The sequence below is a fragment of the Myotis nattereri genome (genome assembly GCF_964212035.1).
Source record: "Myotis nattereri genome assembly, chromosome: 20".
NCBI lineage: Eukaryota > Metazoa > Chordata > Mammalia > Chiroptera > Vespertilionidae > Myotis > Myotis nattereri.
Window position 1 is genome coordinate 700,863 of NC_138096.1, and position 21,034 is coordinate 721,896.

The window sequence follows — 21,034 nt, forward strand, 5'->3', positions numbered from 1 at the left end:
TGCCAGGCCCCGGCTTAACGCTGCCCCAGAGATGCACGGAGGTTTGGGGATTTACCTCAAGCCCAGAGAAGGGAGCTTTTCCCAGCAGGACCCCATGTCCAGGCATCCCTGACCCCCCCAACCAGGGTACCGCCCCCCAAAAGCCTCCAGCAGCCCCGGGATCGTATTCTATTCTGCTGGGACCCTGACTGGGACCCCGGCCTGAGGCCTGGCTTCTTGCCGGTTCCCTGTGGTCACCACCCCTCCCGGCCCACACCTGCCCCCCGGTCCTGTGGCTGCGTGAATAAGTGAATAACATCTCGTTCCCACTCTCCCTCTTCCGCCTTCTGCCTGGTCCTTCTCCCTGGTCCCTCCTGTGACGGGTGCCTGCAGCGAGGTAAGTGAGGTTTGGGGTCTCTGTGCTGGTTCAGTCTTTTTTTAAACTATTTTTATTGATGTCGGAGAGGAAGGGAGAGGGAGAGAGAGAGAGAAACATCCATGATGAGAGAGGATCATGGATCGGCTGCCTCCTGCACGCCCCCCACTGGGGATGGAGCCCGCAGACCGGGCCTGTGCCCCGACCGCGAATCGAACCCTGACCTCCTGGTTCCTAGGTCGACACTCAGCCCCTGAGCCACACCGGCCAGGCCGCCATCCTGTTTTGTCTGTGATAACCCTGGACTGGGTTCGGGGGGGGGGTCTCAGCAGGTGAGGAGGGGGGCCCACAGGTGCCATGGGACCCCCGTGTCTCCCGGGGTCCCGGCCGCAGCAGAGCCAGAGCAGAAAGGGGGGCTCCCTGCCGCCCTCTCTGGATCTGAGAATTCGGGCAAATCCCCGCGAGGAGCTGAGAAGGGACCCCCAGAGGATTCAGGGGGCCGACCGTGACCGTGGCCGGGCTGGGTTCTCCATTCTGCAGCCCCCGCCTCACCTGTCTCCCCGCTTCTCACCCCCAGAGAAAATCCAAGATCACCGCCTCCCGCAAGCTCATGCTGAAGGTGAGCTGGGCCCGGGGTTGGGGGGGGGCAGTGGGGGGGTGGGGGGGCGGGACTGGGGGCCTGGCAGCTGAGAGGGGCCGGTGGCCAGCAGGCGGGGCGCCAGGGTGGGCCCAGGGGCTGGCTTTATTTTCTATTTTTATTTTTTAAATATATTTTTTTTATTTCAGAGAGGAAGGGAGAGGGACAGAGAGAGAGAGAGAAACATCAATGATTGATCGGCTGCCTCCTGCACGCCCCCCACTGGGGATCCAGCCCACAACCCGGGCCTGTGCCCTGACCGGGAATCGAACCCTGACCTCCTGGTTCCTAGGTCGACGCTCACCCCCTGAGCCACGCAGGGTGGACGGGACGTGCTTTATTTTGATACGAGTCTCTCTCTCTTTGGAGCTTCGGGGGCAAAACAGCGGGAAGGGAGTCGAAGGGGCCTGGGCGGGAAGGTCAGCTCAGGGACCGCGAGGGGGTGTGGCCACCTGCTGGGGGGCGGGGGGGGGGGACGGCCAGCGCACACACGCCCACCCGCGCTCGGCCACCGTCCTGGTCCCGTGCTCCCTGAGCGTGAGGACACGGAGCCCAAAGGAGGGCCAGCCGAAGCCAGAGCCGGCCGGGCCTGGGCCCCCCTTCCCTCAGGCCCAGTGCCAGTGGGAGCTGGGGTGTCCGGGCCTCCCCCTTGTCCCCCCTGCTCACCGGGCTCCGTCCGTCTGTCCGTCCATCCGTCCGTCCAGAGCCTGATGCTGGCCAAGGCCAAGGAGTGCTGGGATCAGGAGCTGGAGGAGCGCGAGGCTGAGAAGTCCCGCTACCTGGCCGAGCGCATCCCGACCCTGCAGACGCGTGGCCTGTCCTTAAGCGCCCTGCAGGTGAGCCCGGCCTGGGGGGCGGGGGTGGGGCTGGGGGCCACCCGAGGGGGGACGCCATGGACCGGGTGGCCCAGGTCTGATCTCACAGGGCTCCCCGCTCTGTGACTGACGAGCAGCTCGCTCCCCGTTCCATCTTCAGAGCCCCGTGCGTGCGGGGCTGGGGTCAGACCCCGTGTCACAGATCCAGGAAGCCAAGCGTCTCAGCGAAGAGGCTGGGAGGGGGCCCGGGGTTGGGGGGCAGGCAAGGGAGGCCCCCTCCCACCCTCTCGTCCCTGCTCCCCCAGGACCTGTGCCGGGACCTGCACGCCAAGGTGGAGGTGGTGGACGAGGAGAGATACGATATCGAGGCCAAATGCCTCCACAACACCAGGGAGGTGAGCCGGGCTGGCCAGGCTCGGGTGGGGGAGGCGGGGGCGCCGATGGGCCAGGCCCCCTCCTTCTGCAGGGGCTGGAGGTGGCCACTCAGAGGGATGCTCTGCCCCCCCCCCCCCGTCCCCGCTCTGGCCCCGCAGGCTGGAGAGGGAGGACGCCACACAGACTCCCGTGCCCGGGAGCAGCCCCCTGCCTCTGTGAGCGGCTTTCAGGGCCTCCGACCCTCCCCACCGCCTGGGGAGGAAGTCGGTGCTACTATCTGCACCGCACAGAGGAAGACTCTGAGGTTCAGAGTGGCCCCCGTCACACACTCCAGGGCTTAGCGCTCCCTGACCGGCCAGCCCCTGCTCAGGGCATGGGAGGGCACGGCTCCTGCTGCCTCTGGCGCTGGTTCAAGTGGAGGAGGGGCAGGGAGGTCCCCAGAGATCACACCCAAGCGATGTCCTCAGGGGTCAGGACCTGGGGTTCATCCAGCCTCTGGGACCAAGGCTGTGCCCTCCACGGGCTGCCTGGAGGGCTCGGTGGGGAGGGGCGAGCTAGGTGCCATTCGCGGCCATAGAGGCAGGGAGACGGGGGTGGAAGGGTGGGGTTGGGGGGTGGCTTTATCTGTGCATTTACTGGTCGTTCATTTATGGACAAACACACGAGGCTATTTGCAAAGAGAGGGGTGGGTCTGCGTGTCCCGCAGGGTCCGGAGAGTCTGGGGTGCAGCAGTTCTGGCTGGGATCCCCGGGAAGGGGGCCGCGGTGCCCGCCACCCCACCCCCCAGCACGCCCTGGCGCCCTCCCGCCCGCAGATCAAGGACCTGAAGCTGAAGGTGCTGGACCTCCGCGGGAAGTTCAAGCGGCCGCCCCTGCGCCGGGTGCGCGTCTCGGCCGACGCCATGCTGCGGGCCCTGCTGGGCTCCAAGCACAAGGTGTCCATGGACCTGCGGGCCAACCTGAAGTCGGTGAAGAAGGAGGACACCGAGAAGGTGAGGTCCCGGGGCCCCCCCGCCCTCGCCGGACGCCCCTCCCCGCCCCAGGCCGGCCCACCAGCTCTGGGTGGCACGTTCTAGAACCTCCCGGGAGGCCAGGGATGACGTCTTACTCTGCTTTGCGAGAGAGGAGGCCTGGTGTCTGCCCTGACTGCTCCCCGTCCAAGGGGGACGCGGGGACCCAGAAAAGCCAGGCCGAGGAATCAAATACCCAGCCGGCCCGTGCGGTTCAAGCGGCTGAGCAGCGGCCCAGGAACCTAGAGGTCGCGGTCCGATTCCCGGGCAGGGCACACGCCCGGGCTGTGGGCTCGAGCCCCCGTGTGGGGCGTGCAGGAGGCAGCCGATCGATGATGTTTCTCTCTCATCGATGTGTCTGCCTCTCCATCCCTCTCCCTTCCCCTCTCTCTCTCTCTACAAAATCATTAAAAACATTAAAAAAAGAAAAAAAACCAGGAAGGAAACACCCAGAGGGCGTGGCGGTCAGGGCGACAGGGGACGCGGCAGAGATAGCAGGCGGGCACGGTCCCCGCACACGGAGAACAGAGGTTAGGGGCCGGGTTAGGCCTCTCACTGAGCAAGTCACGCAAACTTGGCCGAGGCCACGGCGTCCGTGGCCAGAAGCGAGGGGTCAGTAAGCAACGTGGAGGAAAGACGTGGTCTGTGGCCCCGGAGGTTCGCGGTGAACGGGGTGGAGCAGGCGGCAGGCTGGCAGGTGGACCGGGGGCCGATGAGCGGGAGGAAGGCTTCCCGGAGGAGGTGGCCTCCGGCCGCTGAGCGGGACCAGGGGGGTGGCGCCGGGCCTTGGGTGGGACCGGGCCTGTGACCCCACAGTCACCTGTCGGGGGAGCCTCGGCCTGGCCAGTGCAGGTGAGGCTGACCGGGGCTGGCCCGCCCGCCCGCCCGCAGGAGCGGCCGGTGGAGGTGGGCGACTGGAGGAAGAACGTGGAGGCCATGTCGGGGATGGAGGGCCGGAAGAAGATGTTCGACGCCGCCAAATCTCCCACCTCGCAGTAGAGGTACCTGCCCCCCTCTGGGGCCCACCTGGGACTCAGGGGTGATGGAGACCCGGGACAAGGCTGGGGTGGTGCAGGGTGGGGTCCACCTGGCCCAGCACCCCGAGACCTCAGGCATGTCACCCACAGATGTCCCCTCGCCCATAAGGGGAGCCTGTATCGGATCAGTGGTTCTGGGACCAGCGTGTGGGCGCCACGTGGGGTGCCAATGACTGGCCCCCCCGACCCCAGGCCCACTGAATGGGAAGTCGGGTGGGGCCGGCCCTCTAGGTGTTCCTGATCCAGGAGTTTGAGGACCCCTGGATTCCAGGACCCCTGAGGGCCCGTGGGCTCCAGCAAAGCAGCTGAATTAGCCCCATGAGGCCCTCTGGGAGGGGGGATGTGCCAGGGGGCGGGGTCCGGGACCTGTCAGAGCCTGGGTTCCAGAGGGGTGGGCTCCCAGGGAGTGACGGGCAGGCGTTGGAAGGTGCGGGTCCCAGCACGGCAGGGGGGTGAGTGAGCCAGGCAGGAGGGACAGGAAGGCCAGGGGTGGAGGGGTCCCCCTGAAAGAGCAGTGACGGGCGGGGAGGGCCTGGAGTGGATGCTTTGTGGGAGCCCCCGTGGGCGATGGTGCAGCCCGGGGAGCGCTGGGGTGAGGTCCCGGGGATGCGTGTGCTCGGGGTGAGTCAGGGGGACATGCACCCAGGTCACTGGACTGACGGCCGCCGCCTCTCTGTCCCCACAGGCTGCTCGCTGCGCTGGCTCTGGGCGCCTGCACGGCCCCTCCTCTGCCCGTCCCTGCACCCCCACCCCTTCCCCCACCCCCCTCCCCCTCCGCCCTGAGTGTTGCGTCCACGGGACTGGGATCAGCAGACACAGAGGAGACGCCAGTCTGAAGACCTCCCCCAGCCTGGGGGGCCCCTCCCCTCGCCCGCCACTCCCTCGCTGCTGCTATGACACCCAGTGGCCCCCCCCACCCCAATAAAATCCATGTCGCCAGCGTCTGGGGGGCTCTGTGAACAGAGGGCGGGGGTGGGGGGTGGCTCCCGTCTTCAGCTCCATCAGAACGAGGGCTAAGGAATCGCAGCGCCTGCTGAGACACCCCCTCTCCCCGGGACCCCTCTGCTCAGGCCCAGTGCCCTCACACAGCACCCCAACACCTCCCAAGGCACAGCTCACCCCGCCCCCCAGACTCCAGCCATCAGGGGCGCCTCTGCATTCCGAACCCCTCGGCCTGATCCACAGCCCCTTCCTCTGCACACCTGGCCCCCCTTCCCTGTGCCGCTGGGGCTCCTGCCTGTTCTGGGCTGGGAGGGCAGGGAGCTTTGGGGAGGGTGTGGGGGGCTTTTCTGGTGCTGCAGGCACAGGGCAGTTCCGCACCTGGCCACCAGGTGGCGCCTTCCCCTCTCCCTCCTGGGCTCCAGGGGGGCAGCAGTGGCCTGTCCTCTGGGTCAGGACCTTCCTCCTCTCCCCCTCCCCCCGCCCACATCTGGACCCAAAGCCCGGGTAGGATGCCAGCCTCCCCAGTCCCCCCTAAGGCTCTTGTCCCCGTCCCCGGGGCCCCTGGCTTTCTGCCCCAGGAGAGGAGGGGCCCCCTTCGACACCCCTGCCTGTCCCCGTCCTGCCCTCTGCCCCGGGCGTATTGTCTGCCATAAAAGCCAGAAGCGGGTGCAAAGGGCAGTGCCAGCTCTTCCCGGGGGGCAGGGTCTGGCACCCGGGGCCAGGCAGCCGCCAGCAGAGAGGGCCGGCCATGGGTGTGGGGGACGGGGGTGGGGGTGGGGGTAGTGACGTGCCGGGGTTCCTCACCACAGCTCAGTGGGGCCCTGGCCGGTGTGGCTCAGTGGATAGAGCGTCGGCCTGAGGACGGAAGGGTCCTGGGTTCGATTCCGGTCAAGGGCAGCACCTCAGTTGCAGGCTCGATCCCCAGCCCTCGTCGGGGCACGTAGGGGAGGCAACCAATCCCTGTGTTTCTCTCACATCGATGTTTCCCTCTCTCGTTTCTCCCCCTTCCTTCTATCAATGGGAACGACCCCCAGCTGAGGACTCAAAAACACACAAACAAACACACAAACAGCTCAGTGGGCACGAACGCAGACACAATTCTCACCTCACCCAGATGCCTCAGGCACCCACGCACCCCCATGGGCGTTCCCTCCACGCCACAGAGGAATTGGGTGGGGCTCTGTGCCCAGGCAGCCCCAGCAACCCCCCTTCCCTGCCTCCCGGGGCTCCTCCCCGCTGGCAGGGTCCCCGGCCCGGTCTCCCTGCTTTCTCTGCCTCTGCTCGGCCCTCGGGCAGAGCCGGGCCCCACGTCCCAAAGCCCAATCTCAGCGCTACCGTCGACCCATAACCTGGGGCCCCGGCAGATTGGGGCTCCCCGCCCTGCCCTACAAAAACGGGAGACCAGCCCCGGCCTGACTCAAAACAAACACCTGGGTGCAGAGCCCGTGGGCGGAGGAGGTGGGGCCGGCTGCACACGCCCAGGGCCACGGGTCCTCCTGCTTCCACACAAGGCTGGCCGAGCCCGCCTCCTGTGGCCCCTGCGTGGACCAGCCGGGTGTCCGTGGCAAAGCCGCACACGGCAGCTGGGAGCTCCCGCCTGCAGCTGGCGAGGGGCCTGGTGCCACCTGCCACTCCCCTGCCTGCCGGCTGCAGCCCCTCCCCACGCTGTCCCTTCCTGGGGGGGTGGGAGTGGGGCGTGGGCACTGTCTGTCTGGTGTCTGCCTCGCAGCGCCCGCCCCCCACCCCTCACCCCAGGACTGCCGGGGCTAAAGTGCCCTGATGAGGAGGGAGCCGGTTAAACATTAGCCCCAATGGCCCCCTGCGAAGCCGGTCAGACTCCCCGCAGACTCCGGCTGGACAGCCAGAGGGGCAGCTTCGTTCCGGGTGGGTGAGCCGCTACCGAGCCCAGGACAGGCGGCCGGGACCCGTGTGGACAGACGGCAACCTCCTCTCCTGGCCTAGCCAGGCTCTCCCCGCCAGCCCCACAGCTTGTGACGTGACGTGAGGGCAAGGCTCTCGCTCCCACAACCCCCCCCCCCCCAGAGCTGGCCTGGGGGTCCCCTGAGCCTGAGCTGAGCAGCCTATAAGCCCGGTTCAGCGCTGCAGTCAAGGTCGGCAGGCCCAGAGAGGGACAGCGACTTCCTCGAGGTCACAGACCCAGCCCGGCTGGCGTGGCTCAGTGGTTGAGCGCCGATCTATGACCCAGGAGGTCAGGGTTCGATTCCCGGTCAGGATACAAGCCCGGGTTGTGGGCTCGATCCCCAGCGTGGGGCGTGCAGGAGGCAGCCAGTCCGTGATTCTCTCTCATCATGGATGTTTCTCTCTCTCCCTCTCCCTCCCTCTCTGACATCAATACAAATATTTTAAAAAGATCACAGACCTAAACCAGGATGAAAACGCAGGCCCCCTGAGAACCCTGGGTGTGGGCAGTGCTTGGTCCCAGCCAGAGGCCCAGGCCCGGGGTCTGAGCCGGTCCTGCCCAGCGCTGACCCCGCCCTGTGCTCCGGGTTCAGGAGAGAAGTAGGGCCTCACCTGGGCGCCGGGGCAGGTGTTCTGAGCTGGGAGCCCCGGGAGGAGTGTGTGTGTGTGTGAGTGTGTGTGGGGGGGGGACTTGTGGCTATCAGGTGTGACTCCCACCCCAGCTGGCTGGGGGCTGGGAATCCCCTTGCCCCCCCATCCCCACGGGGGCCGCCTTGGGGAAGGAGCAGCTGCCCTATGAGGGCGGGGAAGTCCAGGGCCTGACGTCTGCCCTGGCAGCAGGAGGTGACCCCTTTGGGGTGCGGGCTGGGAAGTCTCGGGAACCCCTGGTCCCGACCGGGGACTTCCGTGTGACGGGCGTCTTCGCGGACGCCCAGGGGAAGTGAACCTGGTGTGGTTAACACACGGACCACGGAAAGCATTTCACAGGAACATCTCCCGTCGGAAGAACAGGGGGGCGCACACTGAGTAGGCTCCATGGGCCCCTCTCCCCATCGCCCTCCCTCCCTCGAAGGAGAACGTGCCCGAGAGTTTGTGTCTTGTTCCCATTTGTTTACTTATTTGTGTTTTTTGTTTGTTTGTTTTGTTTTGATTGATTTCCGAGAGGAAGGGAGAGGGAGAGAGAGAGAAACATCACTGAGAAGAGAGAGTCACGGACCGGCTGCCTCCTGCACGCCCCACTCTGGGGATGGAGCCCACAGACCGGGCCTGTGCCCTGACGGGGAATCGAACCGCGACCTCCTGGTTCATAGGTCGATGCTCAACCACTGAGCCACACCAGCCGGCCGGGCTGTCTGTGAGTTTTTATAGCCGCAGGGAGAGCGTTGGATTTTAGATTTTTATTTTTTTTAAATTTGTACTTGATTCATTTGAGCGAGAAGGAGGGGAAGGAGAAGGAGAGAAACATGGATTTGTTGTTCCTCTCATGGATGCAAATCGATTCACGGATGAGTGTTTCATGCGCCCTGACCCAGCATCGAACCGGCGGCCTTGGCCTATCCGGCCGAGGCTCTAACCAGCGGAGCCGCCGGCCAGGGCAGCCTCTGTCTGGACTGTTGGATGCGGACTGACCCCTGGCCTCGTGGGGTGTCCGGGGAGGGCCGGGCCCCAGGGCCTCCTGGCAACTCTGGTCCACCTGGAAGATGCTCTTCCGCGCGCTCAGCCCGGGTGGGAAGCAGCTGCAGGCGAGGGAGCCAGGTGGCGCCGGGGGCGCTGAGCGGCCTCCAGCTGCCCCCCATCCGGGCCCCGTTCGTGACCCGGGGGAAGCCGGAGCCCCCGGGGCCTTCACCGCCTCCGCCCCAAGTCCAGCACCAGCGCGGAGGACAGAGCCCCCGCGCCTTCCGGTCCCGGCGCCCGGGGCGCGTCCGGGTTCGCTGAACCGGAGCCGCGGCCAGTGAGGAGCGCGCGCCCGGGGCGCCCGGGGCCCCCGGGGTCGCCGCGCGCTCTGCCCCCGGGATCACGGGCCGGGCGCGCCCCGTTCCCGCCCGGCCTCCCGCCCAGGGTCCCTTCGTGCGTTCGGGGGAGTCGGCCCCGGGCGCCGTGCGCTCCGCCTGACCCCGACCCGCGGTCCCGCCCCCCGCCCGGCGCCCCGGCCGCGGCACCTGCGCGCGGAGCCGCCCAGCGCGGAGCTGGTCCGACTGGTTCTGAGCAGGAAGCGGCGCCCTCGCCCCGCCGGGCCGCCCGCACACCAGCCCCGCGCCTGCCGGGCGGTCCGGGTCCGAGCGGCCGAGCGTCCGGCGCGCGGAGGCCGGGGCGGGGACCGGGGCGGCGACCGGGGCGCCCACACCCGGGGGCGCTCCCGGCGGCGAATCAGCGCGCGGCGCGGGCGGCGGGGCGCCCAGGTGACCTCCCTGCGCGGCGGCGGGGGAGGGGCGCGCAGGTGAGGCGGCCGCCGAGTGAGCGCGTGGTCCCGGCGGCGGCGGCAGCATGTCCGGCAGGAAGGACTGGTCGGCGCTGTCCAGGTGAGCCCGGCGCGGGCCTGACCCCGAGGCCGGACTGGCCGCGCTGCTCCTTAGGGGTCAGAATTGGGGCCAAACTGGGGAGCCCTCGGGACAGGGTGGGGTTCCTGCTCTCCCACGGCCTCTTGTCCTCCCCTTGGGAGGGGCTCATGGCGGGGGGGGGGCGCCTGGGGAGGGCTGGTCCCTGGCCTGGGGAGCCCCCCGTCGCACCATCCCAGCTCTGGGGCCTGGGAGGTGCCCGGTGTGGCCCAGCCTCGGTCCGGAGTGGAGTCCTTCTCACGCTGGGTTTGGGCGCATGGTAGCCTCTCCCCGGGCAGGGGGAGGAGGAGGGGCGCATAGGATCCCCTGGGGCTGTTGAGGGTCCGAGTCTGAGAATGGCATTCTGGGTGCAGTCTGGGCTGGGCTGCCTCAGGGTAGACGCAGTCCCTCTCTGTGCTCGGCTTTCTTTGGGAGTGGAGCCCTCAGAGGGTCAGAGAAGGGGGGGCTGGTCCCCGAGGCGGCACCCCTCCTGGTGACCCCTCTCGGAGCTGCCCTGCCCACCCCACAAGTGCCCCCATGAGCCCCTTCACCTCCTTACCCCCCAGGAAACTGAGGCTCAAGTAACTCAGGCCCAGGCCCCTCCTCCTGGGACCTGAGGCTCTAGCCAGGTAGGAGGTAGCAGCTGGGCCCCTCCCAGGTGGGCACTGGGGTATTACAGGTGTGCTTCCAGGGCCTTCCCCACTAAGGTGCCCCGGGACCCCCTCCCCCTCCCTTTCCCCCTCCTCCGGGAGGTGGGGGTACAGAGCTTCTCGGGGTCTCAGGCTTGGCGTCCCCCAGCCACTCGCTCCCGCAGGGTGGGGTGGGGAGCACAGTTACATGGCAGCCCGTGTGGAGGGACCCTGGGTCTGCAGGGGCAGCGAGGCCCCAAGAATGAGGGAGCCCAGAGTCTGGGAGGAGCCGGGCTGTCAGAGGTGGGACACACCCCAGGGGAGGTATGCGCTGCGGGTGGGGCCGCCCGTGGCCTTGGACTCTGCCTGTGGGTCGCTGGGCCTGGGCTGCATGTGGGTGTGTCCTGCTCTCCCAGTGGGCATACCTGTGCCTCTGTATGGGTGCTCACACATGTGTGCAGGCGTGTCTGTGGCCTGTGGAGTGGGCATACCTGTGCCTCTGTATGGGTACTCACACATGTGTGCAGGCGTGTCTGTGGCCTGTGGAGTGAGCATACCTGTGCCTATGCATGGGCGCTCACACACGTGTGCAGGCATGTCTGTGGCCTGTGGAGTGGGCATACCTGTGCCTATGCATGGGTGCTCACACATGTGTGCAGGCGTGTCTGTGGCCTGTGGAGTGGGTGTGTCTGTGCCTATGAATGTGCTCACACAGGTCTGTGGGCATGTCTGTGGCCTGTGGAGAGGGCATGCCTGTGCCTGTAGGTGCGTGCTCACATGTGTGTGCAGGTGTGTATGTGGCATGTGGAGTGGGCGTGTCTGTGCCTGTAGGTGCGTGCTCACATGTATGTGCAGGCATGTCTGTGGCCTGTGGAGTGGGCGTGTCTGTGTCTGTAGGTGTGTGCTCACATGTGTGTGCAGGCGTGCCTGTGGCCTGTGCAGTGAGCAGGTGTCTGTGTGGGCAGCAGGTTCCCCCGTTGCTGAGGCTGGGATGGGGTCCGAGCAGGTTCCGTCTGGGTGTCGATGAAGACCGCAGCGTGGACCTAGCGTCTGGTTAAAAAGACCAACCAGACCTGCTTCCTGGGCGCCGGCCGCCGTGACGGGCGTGGCTGTGAGCGCCTGCCCCGGGGGTGTGTGTGTGTGCAGTGGGCGCCGCGACTTCCCAGCTGGGCATGGGGTGGGGCCTGAGCGTGTCCCCTGCTCAAAGGGAGCCTGTCCTGCTGGGCACACGGTGTCCAGGCGGCCCTGCGGAGGCATCCTGGACGGGCCCTCTGCCCCCCTCTCCCCCCCCCCCCCCCCCCCCGCCAGCCCGGCCCTGGGAGAGCCCGTGGGCAGCTGCCGCCAGCTGCCATCCTGACGCGGCTCCTGCCCGGCTCCCGGGAACAAGCCTCAGGGTGGGGGGGGGGGCGCTGAGTCACAGCCCTCGCTGGGAGCCGTGAGGAGGCTGTGAGGCCTGTGGCCCCGGCAGGGAGCTGGGGGAGCTGGGGGCCCGTTCTGCAGCCCCCCGGCACGGGGTGGAATTCAGACGCTCCGGCTCTGGTGCGGGGGCCGCGGTGAGCCGCTGGCGGGTGCCTGGCCAGCAGCTCGTCCTTTCCTCCCTGGCCGGCCCGTCGTGGGCGAGGCTGGGCTGGGCCCGGCTGCGGGGGGTGAAGGTGGATTTGAGAACTCCCGGCCCAGCAGCATGTGGTTAATCATTCTCCCACCCAGCCCCCAGCAGCCCTCCTCCCAGCAGCCCCCCCCCACCTCCTGGGGCCGCCCTCGGGCTCCCCGGACACCTGTCCCCAGACCACCAGGGCCAGGAGGGGCCTCGGTGACCCCCAAGGGGGACCCTCATGGTGTGCAACCCTCGGAGGCTGAGGACTGGCCCAAGGTCACACGGCCAGTGCCTGCGTGTTGTCCCCTCACACGGAGCCCTGGGGAGCCTTCGCGCCTGCCCCTCCTTTAAAAAATATTTGTATGGATGTCAGAGAGGAAGGGAGAAGAAGGGAGAGAGAGAGAGACATCCATGATGAGAGAGAATCATGGACCGGCTGCCTCCTGCACGCCCCCCACTGGGGATGGAGCCCGCAACCCGGGCCTGTGCCCTGACTGGGAATCGAACCCTGACCTCCTGGGTCATAGGTCGACGCTCAACCACTGAGCCACACTGGCCGGGCTCGTAGCTCTACGGGGAGGCAAAGGGGGGGTGCCTGTCCCCAAATGAAGGTGGGCGAGGGAGGGTGTCGCAGGGAGGGGGTGGCCGTCCGCTGGTGAGCGTGGCTGGGCCGCCCGGATGGGGGAACCACAGGCCCCTCCCTGGGCCTGGCCTGGAGCCCCAGAGGTCAGTGGGTTGGCCACGGGGTTTCCCCAAACCTGCTCTCCCGGCTGCTCCTGGGCGGGGAACCCCACGCTCTCGGTGACCCCCAGGCTCCCTCCTTCCTCTTCGCAGCTGGGGGCTCCCGGGAGGCGGCGTCTCCCGCTGGGGGAGGGCGGGGGGGGCGGAGGGGGGGCCGGCCCAGCACCGGTTTCTGGCGTTTGGCTTTGAGGTTCTGTCCTGGGATAGAGTCTCCGTTCCTTTTTTTTTATTTAGTATTTTAATTGATTTCAGAGAGGGAGAGAGAAACAGCCATGCTGAGAGAGGATCACTGACCGGCCGCCTCCTGCACGCCCCCCACTGGGGATCCAGCCCGCAACCCGGGCTGTGCCCCGACCGGGGATCGAACCCGGACCTCCTGGTTCACAGGTCGATGCTCATCCCCTGAGCCAGGCCGGCCGGACTTAGGTTCTATCTTTCCTGTCACTTTCCACGCGCTGACCGCATGTGGGTGCAGCGCCCGTAGCCACCTGTAGAGGGCGCCACCGAGAGGCCGAGGTCTCCCCCCCCCCCCCCCCCAGCCCACTGGCTGCCGTCCAGGGTCTGGGTCCCCTGGGCCTCGCTGACCCCGCCCCCCACTGTCCCCCTCCCGCCCCCCCCAGCCTGGCCCAGCAGTGGAGCCTGGAGGATGAGGAGGAGCAGCAGCGCGAGCGCCGGCGACGCCACCGGAACCTCAGCTCCACGTCTGAGGACGACGACAGGTCGGCCCGGTTCGCCCAGAACCAGAACAGAGGGCGGCCAGCCCCGGACAGGTGCGCGGTCAGCGTGGGGCCGGGTGGCGCATCCTTCGCGGGTCCCCGTCTCAGGGCAGCATGAGGCCCGCGCAGGGCCCATGGCACAGGCAGGTCAAGTGCCCCTCCGCCCCCAGCCCCTGCTGGGCCCCGCCCCCAGCCCCTGCTGGGCCCCGCCCCCAGCCCCTGCTGGGTCCCGCCCCCGCTGGACCCCGCCCCCAGCCCCTGCTGGACCCCGCCCCCAGCCCCTGGTGGACCCCGCCCCCCGCCCCTGCTGGACCCCGTCCGGCTCCGCCCCCAGCCCCTGGTGGACCCCGCCCCGAGCCCCTGCTGGACCCCGCCCGGCTCCGCCCCCTTCACGGCTCCAGGTGCTACGGCTCCAGGTGCTACGATTCCTTGATTCCATCCGTGAGCCGGGCTTTGCTGGGTCCTGGATGGACATGACTCCCTCGGTGCTTACAGTCTCCCCCGGACAGACCCCGGGACCCATTCACAGGGGGACACACTGAGTCCGAGTGTCCACAGGGGATGGTGACCCACCTGGAGGGGAGGGGGCAGGGCCGGGACGTCTGTCTGCTCTGTCAGGCTCTGTGGCCGTACTGTCCCCACGAACCCAGCCTGCGCCCCCAAACCCGGACCCTCAAATCCCCTTCTAAGGGGAGGCTGGTCTGGCCACCTCGCTTTGAGGGCCAGGAAGAGAAGGGCCCAGGGTGAACCAAATGTCTCCCTTTTTTAAAAAAAAAAAAATTATTTTTATTGATTTCAGAGAGGGAGAGAGAGAGAGAAATATCAATGATGAGAGGGAATCATGGATCGGCTGCCTCCTGCACGCCCCTCACTGGGGATCGAGCCCGCAATCCGGGCCTGTGCCCTGACCGGGAATCGAATCCTGACCTCCTGGTTCATAGGCTGACCCTCAACCCCTGAGCCACGCCGGCCAGACAGGGTGCCTTGTAGAAATGACACCTCGGGCGCCCTAGGTGTGATCCTTCCCTGAGTAATGGTGGGCTGTGGGGTGGCCAGGGGTCTCTCCCACCTCAGACACCACACCCTCTGACCCTCCCTCCCGTCTTCTGGCCCAGGCTGCCCAGCGTGGAGGAAGCCCAGGTGCCCACAGCACCTCCCGCATCCCCCCAAGATGAGGGCGAGGAGGTGCAGGCCATCCTCAGGACGCGGAGGGAGCGGCGGCAGCGGCGGCAGGGGGTGGAGGCCGCGCAGGCCCCCCTCCGCGAGCGGCTGGAGGCCGAGGAGGGCGGGGACAGCCTGGGCCCTGGGCAGGCCGCCCGGCCGTCCCTCACACCCACGAAGGAGGTGGCCGCCCCGCCCCGCCGCAGACTGAGCCAGGAGAAGCAGGCACCCTGGGTCCGGGCGGACGAGAGCGAAGCCGCCCGAGAGCCAGGGGGCAGGCCGAGGGGGGTCCCGGAGAAGCCCCCGGGCTCCGAGAAGAAGCCCTCCGGCCTGGAGAAGACGCCGAGCTCCGAGGGAACGCCCGTCTCCGAGAGGAAGTCGGTGCTGGAGAAGACGGACGTGTGGGAGAAAAGACCGAGTCCAGCGAGAGCCGGCGTCTCCGAGAAGCAGCCCCTCTCAGCGAAGGCGGCAGGCTCGGAGAGGGGACGGGTGTCCGAGAAAGCGTCGATCTTTGAGAAGCCACAGGTCTCAGACACAAAGCTGGTCCCAAAGAGGGCTGTGGCCCCGGAGCAGCCCCAGGCCCAGGAGAAGCCCCGGCCCGAGGAGCGGCTGAAGCCCAAGGAGAAGCCTCACCCCCGGGAGCAGCCTCAGCCCAAGGAGAAGCCTCAGTCCCAGGAGCAGCCTCAGCCCAAGGAGAAGCCTCACCCCCGGGAGCAGCCTCAGCCCAAGGAGAAGCCTCAGTCCCAGGAGCAGCCTCGGCCCAAGGAGAAGCCTCACCCTCAGGATCAGGATCAGCCCAAGGAGAAGCCTCAGTCCGAGGAGCAGCCTCAGCCCAAGGAGAAGCCCCAGGCTCAGGAGCAACCCGTGGCTGGGGGAAGCCAGAGAGTGAGGGCCCACTGCCGCCTGCCCTCGGCAGAGCCAGGGGGGTGCACCCCTCCGACCGTGGCCTCCCGCCTCCGGCCCATCACACTCCAGGTGGGCAGTGCCCCCGCCCCCAATCCTACCAGGCGCCGGTGGCTCCCTTTGCCGTCTCCCGTCCCCCATCTTCAGACTGGCTCGGGCCGTGTCCTCTCTCTCTCCCTGCTCCCCGTCACCATCAGAACAGGGGACACCACGGCAGGGGCATCAGCTGGGTCACAGGAGCGAATCCCCACCCAGGCCCTGGCCTTCGGGGTCCCCCCGGAAGTTCTCCCAGCAGCTGTGCCCGGCGGCTGGGCTCCAGGGAACAGTGTCTCCCATCCCCACAGCAGAGGCAGGCCCAGGACCCCCTCCCCCATGGCCCCCCACTTCCTCCCACGGCTTCTGGGCTGGGCTGGGCCACCTGGGGTCCCCGTGGCAGCCGGTGTGACACGCCCCCTCCATCCAGGTGAAGATTCCCAGCAAGGAGGAGGAGGAGGAAGAGGATGCCTTCTCGCCCACCGGGGCCACCTACAGCAGCTCCCTCCGCAGGTCCAGCCCCAGGACCATCTCCTTCCGGGTGAGCCACCCCCAGGCACGTCCAGCCTGACCGTGCAGGCCCAGCCCAGGGCACCAGCCTCCGTCACAGTGCAGAGGTCGTGGGTCCGACACCAGGAGGACAGAGCGGGCCTTTGGGTGCCCCTGGTGGGTGGAGTTACATGAGGGCGGGTTGGGGCGCTGGACGGTGGATATGGGCACGCAGGAGCGGCCCCACCTGGTGGTGCCATCCGGAACTGCAGGAAGAAAGCTGGAGGCCCCCACAGGGCCCATGGGCAGGTGGGGGGCGGACAGGACAGCAGCAGGTGGTGGCAGGTGCCCCCCAAAACACCTACAGGGGCCCAAGGAGAGGCTTTTCCCCAGACTGGCAGGTGGGGGGGGCAGGTGTCTCCTGGACAAGACGGGGGACCGTCATGGAGGTTTGGCTGGGAGCTGAGCAGTGGAGGGTGGGAGGTGCGAGGAGGAAGCGTCTGAGAGTGGGGCCCCTTCCTTGAGGGGGGCCGCAGCCTCCATGGGACCCCCTGCCACCCACGCTCATCAGTGCCTTTCTCTCTCCTTCCAGATGAGCCCCCGGACCACCAACTCGGAAACCACCCTCACCCGCAGGTCAGGGGCCGGAGGGCCTGGCTGTCCTGTCGGGTCCTGGTCAGCCTGTTTGCTGAGCCGCAGGGCACATGGGGAGGGGTGGGGCGGGGTGGGGGGGCGCCGTCTCAGCCAGGGCCCCAGAGTGGCTGGGAGGCTGGGTTCACAGGAGGGACTGAGGCCGGGTAGATGCAGCCTGAGGGGCGGATCAGGGAGGGCTTCCCAGAGGAGGCGGGCGTGGGCGGGGCTGCGAAGTCAGAGGAGGGTTTAGCTTGAAGTAGGGGCAGAGCTGAGTGTTTATTTTTATTTTATTTTATTTTATTTTACTTTGTGTGTGTGTGTGATATCTGTTTTTTTAATTGAGTGTTTAGAGCAAGCATGTCAAACGCAAAGGCTGACGCGGGCCAAATAAACCAGGTGTAAGTGCCCGTGGGCCACAAAAAACCAAAAGCTCCCGTTTTCATAGAAACGTAGGTTTGTTTCGATGGAGACGTGCTGAGTACAAAGGGCTGAAATAAGTGAGTCATCGCTAACATACAATAATAGAACATTTCAGTAAAAATTAGTATTTTTTTCTTGAACATTCACTTACCGGACACTGGATAACTGCACGAACGAATGAGCGTCATGCAAATAAACCTATTTTTCTCGTTCTCCGAGAGCGAACTATTTCCTGTTGCGCACACCACACAAGGCAGTCCAAGACGAATGGCGTGGCCATCGGCTGCTAAAATCCTCGCTGCTGGTATTCGTGGAGAGAAATGGTGGGCCTGTGCGTCAGGGAAATGAATGCAACACGATGATAGTCATCAGTCATTGGCGAACGTTGTGGTTCGTTATGAATAATGATGTATAACAGGAGACTGTAAAAATGAAGTTACGAAATTTTTATTAAAACGTTGCTTATGCACCGTTATATTGGGTGGGCCGCAACAATATTCGTTGTGGGCCCCATGTGGCCCGCAAGCCTTGAGTTTGACATGCTTGGTTTAGAGGGAGAGGAAGGGAGAGGGATAGAGAGATAGAAACATCAATGAGAGCAAAATATCCCCGATTGGCTGCCTCCTGCAGGTCCCCCACTGGGATCAATCCCACAACCCGGGCATGTGCCCGACCGGGAATCGAACTGGTGACCTCTTGGTTCCCGGGTTGATGCTCAACAGCTGAGCTACCCCGGCCGGGTGCTTAATGAGCACCCCGTGCCCCCAAATGTCGGTGGGAACAGTGTGAGGACTGCGTGTTGAAAACCCCCCGGAAATCAGATCTGAAAAGCAGGCGTCTGGAGCGGTAGGGACTTTAGGGGCTCACAGCTCACACACGGGACCCTCGCTGAGACCTGCCACCCTAGGCCCTCAGGGTCGGGGGGCCTGGGGTACAGAGATGGACATGAGGCAGGTGCCGCCCTCCGTGACTCACATCCGGCAGTTAAACCCCGAGCCTCGCCCAGCGGGAGGTGTCGGCCTGCGGGGGCCGGGGAATGTGCCGAGGGCAGCAGCTGACTCCGGGTGGAACTGAAGATTTCCAGACGGGAAGTGGGGGGTGCCTCTTAACTGGGGGGTGGGGGGAGCCTGTGGGAAGGCTGAGTGTGAGGAGCCTACCACGTCTGGTTCGGGGTACACAAGCAGGTGAAGAAGGGGGTTTCGGGGCACTGGTCCGGTGGGGGGGACAGGGACCAGGCCCGGGGTTTGGTCTCGGTCCTGGGGCCTGAGGGTTGCAGTGGAAGGACAGGGTGGGATTCGTGTGCGGGGTCAGGGGTCAGCTGGGGGTGGGCGTGTGGAGGGGACCGCAGGGGTGGGGCAGATGGCGAGGAGGGTTCGGGACGGACGTGTTTGGGTAGAAGTGACAGGACCGGGCAGGGGGTGCAGAGGGAGGGGACGGGGGGCCATTGGACGGAGGGGTGCACACCTGGTCTCGGGGGGCAGGGCCTCACGGGCCGGTCTCATCCCGTCCTTCTGCCCGGCAGTGCCAGCGTGAGGCTCCCGGTCAAGTTAGGGGAGAAGCTGGAGAGATACCACACGGCCATCCAGGTGGGTGGGGCGGGGAGGGGCGGGGGACCCCGCGGGTGAGGGGGTGAGGGTGTGGGGTGCCCCCTGGCCTCCCGCCGCCTCCTGGGTCAGCCTGTGTTTTCTCTCCCCAGAGGTCAGTGTCCGTCAAGTCCCCCGGCTCCTCCCGCACCGAGGTCTTCGTGGCGCCCGTGGGCGTGGCCAGCAGACGTCACCTCTTCGAGAAGGAGCTGGCGGGCCAGGGCCCCAGCCGACCAGAGCCCGCCTCCAGCCGCAAGGTGAGGGGCGCGGGCCCTGAGGACCCCACACCCACGGCCTTGGGCCGGGCACTGGTCCAAACGCCGTGTTTCCAAATGTCCATTTAAACAAATAGATGTTTCTATTGATTTCAGAGACAAAGGAGAGGGAGAGAGAGAGAGAAACATCCATGATGAGAGAGGATCAGGGACCGGCTGCCTCCTCCACGCCCCACACTGGGGACTGAGCCCACAACCCGGGCCTGGGCCCCGACCGGGAATCGAACCCTGACCTCCTGGTTCCTAGGTCGACGCTCACCACTGAGCCACGGGCCGGGCTGCATGTGTCCATTTGGGCCGAGGCTGCCGTTGACCTGAGTCACCCTTTGGGTCCTGAGCCCAGGTCCCCGCGGCTCCCGGTGGGTGGGGGTGGGGGTGGGGCAGGGGCCCTCAGGTCTACGGGGCGCTGCAGGGGACGTGGGGGGCTCTGTCCTGTGCCCCCCTGACCCCCCCCCCCCAGCCCTGACGGAGCCCCTCTCTCAGGAGAATCTGAAGCTCTCGGGGGTGGTCACCTCACGGCTCAACCTGTGGATCAGCAGGACCCAGGAGTCGGGGGAGCAGGACCCCCAGGTACCGGGCCCTGCCTGGCCCCTGACCATGGGCCCTTGGGTGGTGGAAGGACGGGGATCAGGGGGACCCCGGGCATGAAGGGGGTTTCCCAGGAGTGGACGGTGGGGCTGGGGAGGGCTGGGCAGAGGCCTGTGGGTCGGGGGGCAGCAGAGAGAAGGGGCGGGGCTGGAAGAGGGAAGGGCTGAGGGCCCGAGCCCCCCGCAGGCCCCTTAGTCCCTGGGCCCCTCCCCGATGCCCCCAACCAGGAGGCGAAGAAAGAGGCGGCAGCCACCAAGCGGACCCAGTTGGCGAAGAGAGCGGGCTCCACCCTGGATGCCGAGGTGAGGGCAGCGGAGGGGGGCGCCCCACACCTGCCCGGAGACACCCCACACCCGCCCCGCGCCCGCCCCGTGTCCGCCCTGCGCCCGCACCCATGAACTGGCCTGCAGTGGCCCAGTCCGAGTACCCAGAATGCCCTGGTCCTGCTGTCAGGCTGGGGTGCCCCAACCTCGAGCCCTGATCGAGGCCCAGCTGGCTGCACCCCCTTAGCCCTGTGAGCTGCGCCCCTTCAGCCCCACAGACTAGGGGGCTGGGCCGGGGGGGGGGAGGTGGGTGTGGGTGTGGGTGCGGGGATGGGGGGGAGGGGCTTGGGCAGAGGGCTGCCTTCCTGTGCAGACCCCCCCACTCCCTCCCAGCCCAGGACCCTCCCCTTGTCTGTGGGTCTGCTCTGACAGCTCTCTGTCCCGCAGGTGTGAGGCCGCCAGGCAGCTGTAAGTCCTGCCTCCCTCACGCCAGGCCCTGCCTCCCCAGCCGCGCCCTCCCCTCCCCCGTTGCCGACCCTTTTCTGCCTCTGGACCTGGGCCCGGCAGGTGGCACGTCCGGGGCTCCGGCAGCTCCTTCCCAGGCAGCCCCGGGGCGGGTGTGCCCAGGCTCCGTCTCGTCCCCCTGCGGGCACAGCAGCGCCCCGACCCAAGTCAGCCCGGCACCGCGGGCTCTTGCCAGTGCCCTGGCCTGAGTCCCGTCCACACGCGTGTCCGTCTCCAGCTCCTGCCAGGGCCACCTGTCCCATCCGCCCCGGCAGGGGTCTCCCCACCTCCCCTGGGCCCCCACCCCTTGGCTGAGTCCCAGCTGCTGGGCCTTCCTCGTGCTCCTGCCCGCCTCGCCCGCCCTCACCCCTGCAGAGCTCAGGCCTCTCTGTGCCCCCCCCCCCCCCCGCCTTGTTCTCAGGAAAGATTGATAAACTCATTCACTCTCAGGGTCAGTGACTGAGCGCCTTCCAGCCATCGACCCGCCCTGGGGGCTCTGCTTTCTTACGGCGGCGTCTGCACGGGGTGCGTGTGTGTGTGTGTGTGTCTGTGTGTGTGTGTGTGCATGCGTGCGTGGGGGGTGGTGTGTGTGTATGTGGTGTGTGTGTGTGTGGTATGTATTTGTATGTGGTGTGTGGGAAGGGAGGGGTATGTATGTGGGGGAGTGTGGGGATATGGGGGTGTTGGTGTGTGTGGGGGTGTGTGTGTGTGCGGGGGGAGGGTGTGTGTGGATTATACTGGCTGGGGGGGGCGTCCATCATCGTTTTCCTAGCACCCCCTCTTTTCCTCACACGAAGGTGGGTTACATCCTGTTGTCCTACGTCGTGATTCCAGGGGGCGGAACGGCCCGCCCCCCTCAAACACACTCTCCCAACTTC

General features: G+C 66.9%; 2 protein-coding genes across 2 annotated transcripts; both read left to right on the plus strand.

The window, feature by feature from the left end:
* The first annotated feature begins 950 nt into the window (after nucleotides 1-950).
* On the plus strand, nucleotides 951-5,168 carry TNNI1 (troponin I1, slow skeletal type). The gene is made up of 6 exons (XM_081114526.1): nucleotides 951-974; nucleotides 1,697-1,828; nucleotides 2,113-2,202; nucleotides 2,997-3,173; nucleotides 4,083-4,192; nucleotides 4,914-5,168. Exons 1-5 carry the CDS (start codon nucleotides 966-968, stop codon nucleotides 4,188-4,190), a joined length of 516 nt encoding a protein of 171 aa, XP_080970652.1. The 5' UTR covers nucleotides 951-965; the 3' UTR covers nucleotides 4,191-4,192; nucleotides 4,914-5,168.
* Nucleotides 5,169-9,574: 4,406 nt separating this feature from the next.
* LAD1 (ladinin 1) lies at nucleotides 9,575-20,606 on the plus strand (the record flags this gene model as incomplete). Its single annotated transcript, XM_081114504.1, has 10 exons — nucleotides 9,575-9,609; nucleotides 13,209-13,358; nucleotides 14,420-15,440; nucleotides 15,832-15,942; nucleotides 16,483-16,526; nucleotides 18,466-18,529; nucleotides 18,640-18,783; nucleotides 19,285-19,371; nucleotides 19,617-19,691; nucleotides 20,100-20,606. 10 exons carry the CDS (start codon nucleotides 9,575-9,577, stop codon nucleotides 20,103-20,105), a joined length of 1,737 nt encoding a protein of 578 aa, XP_080970630.1. The 3' UTR covers nucleotides 20,106-20,606.
* Between the last annotated feature and the right edge of the window lie 428 nt (nucleotides 20,607-21,034).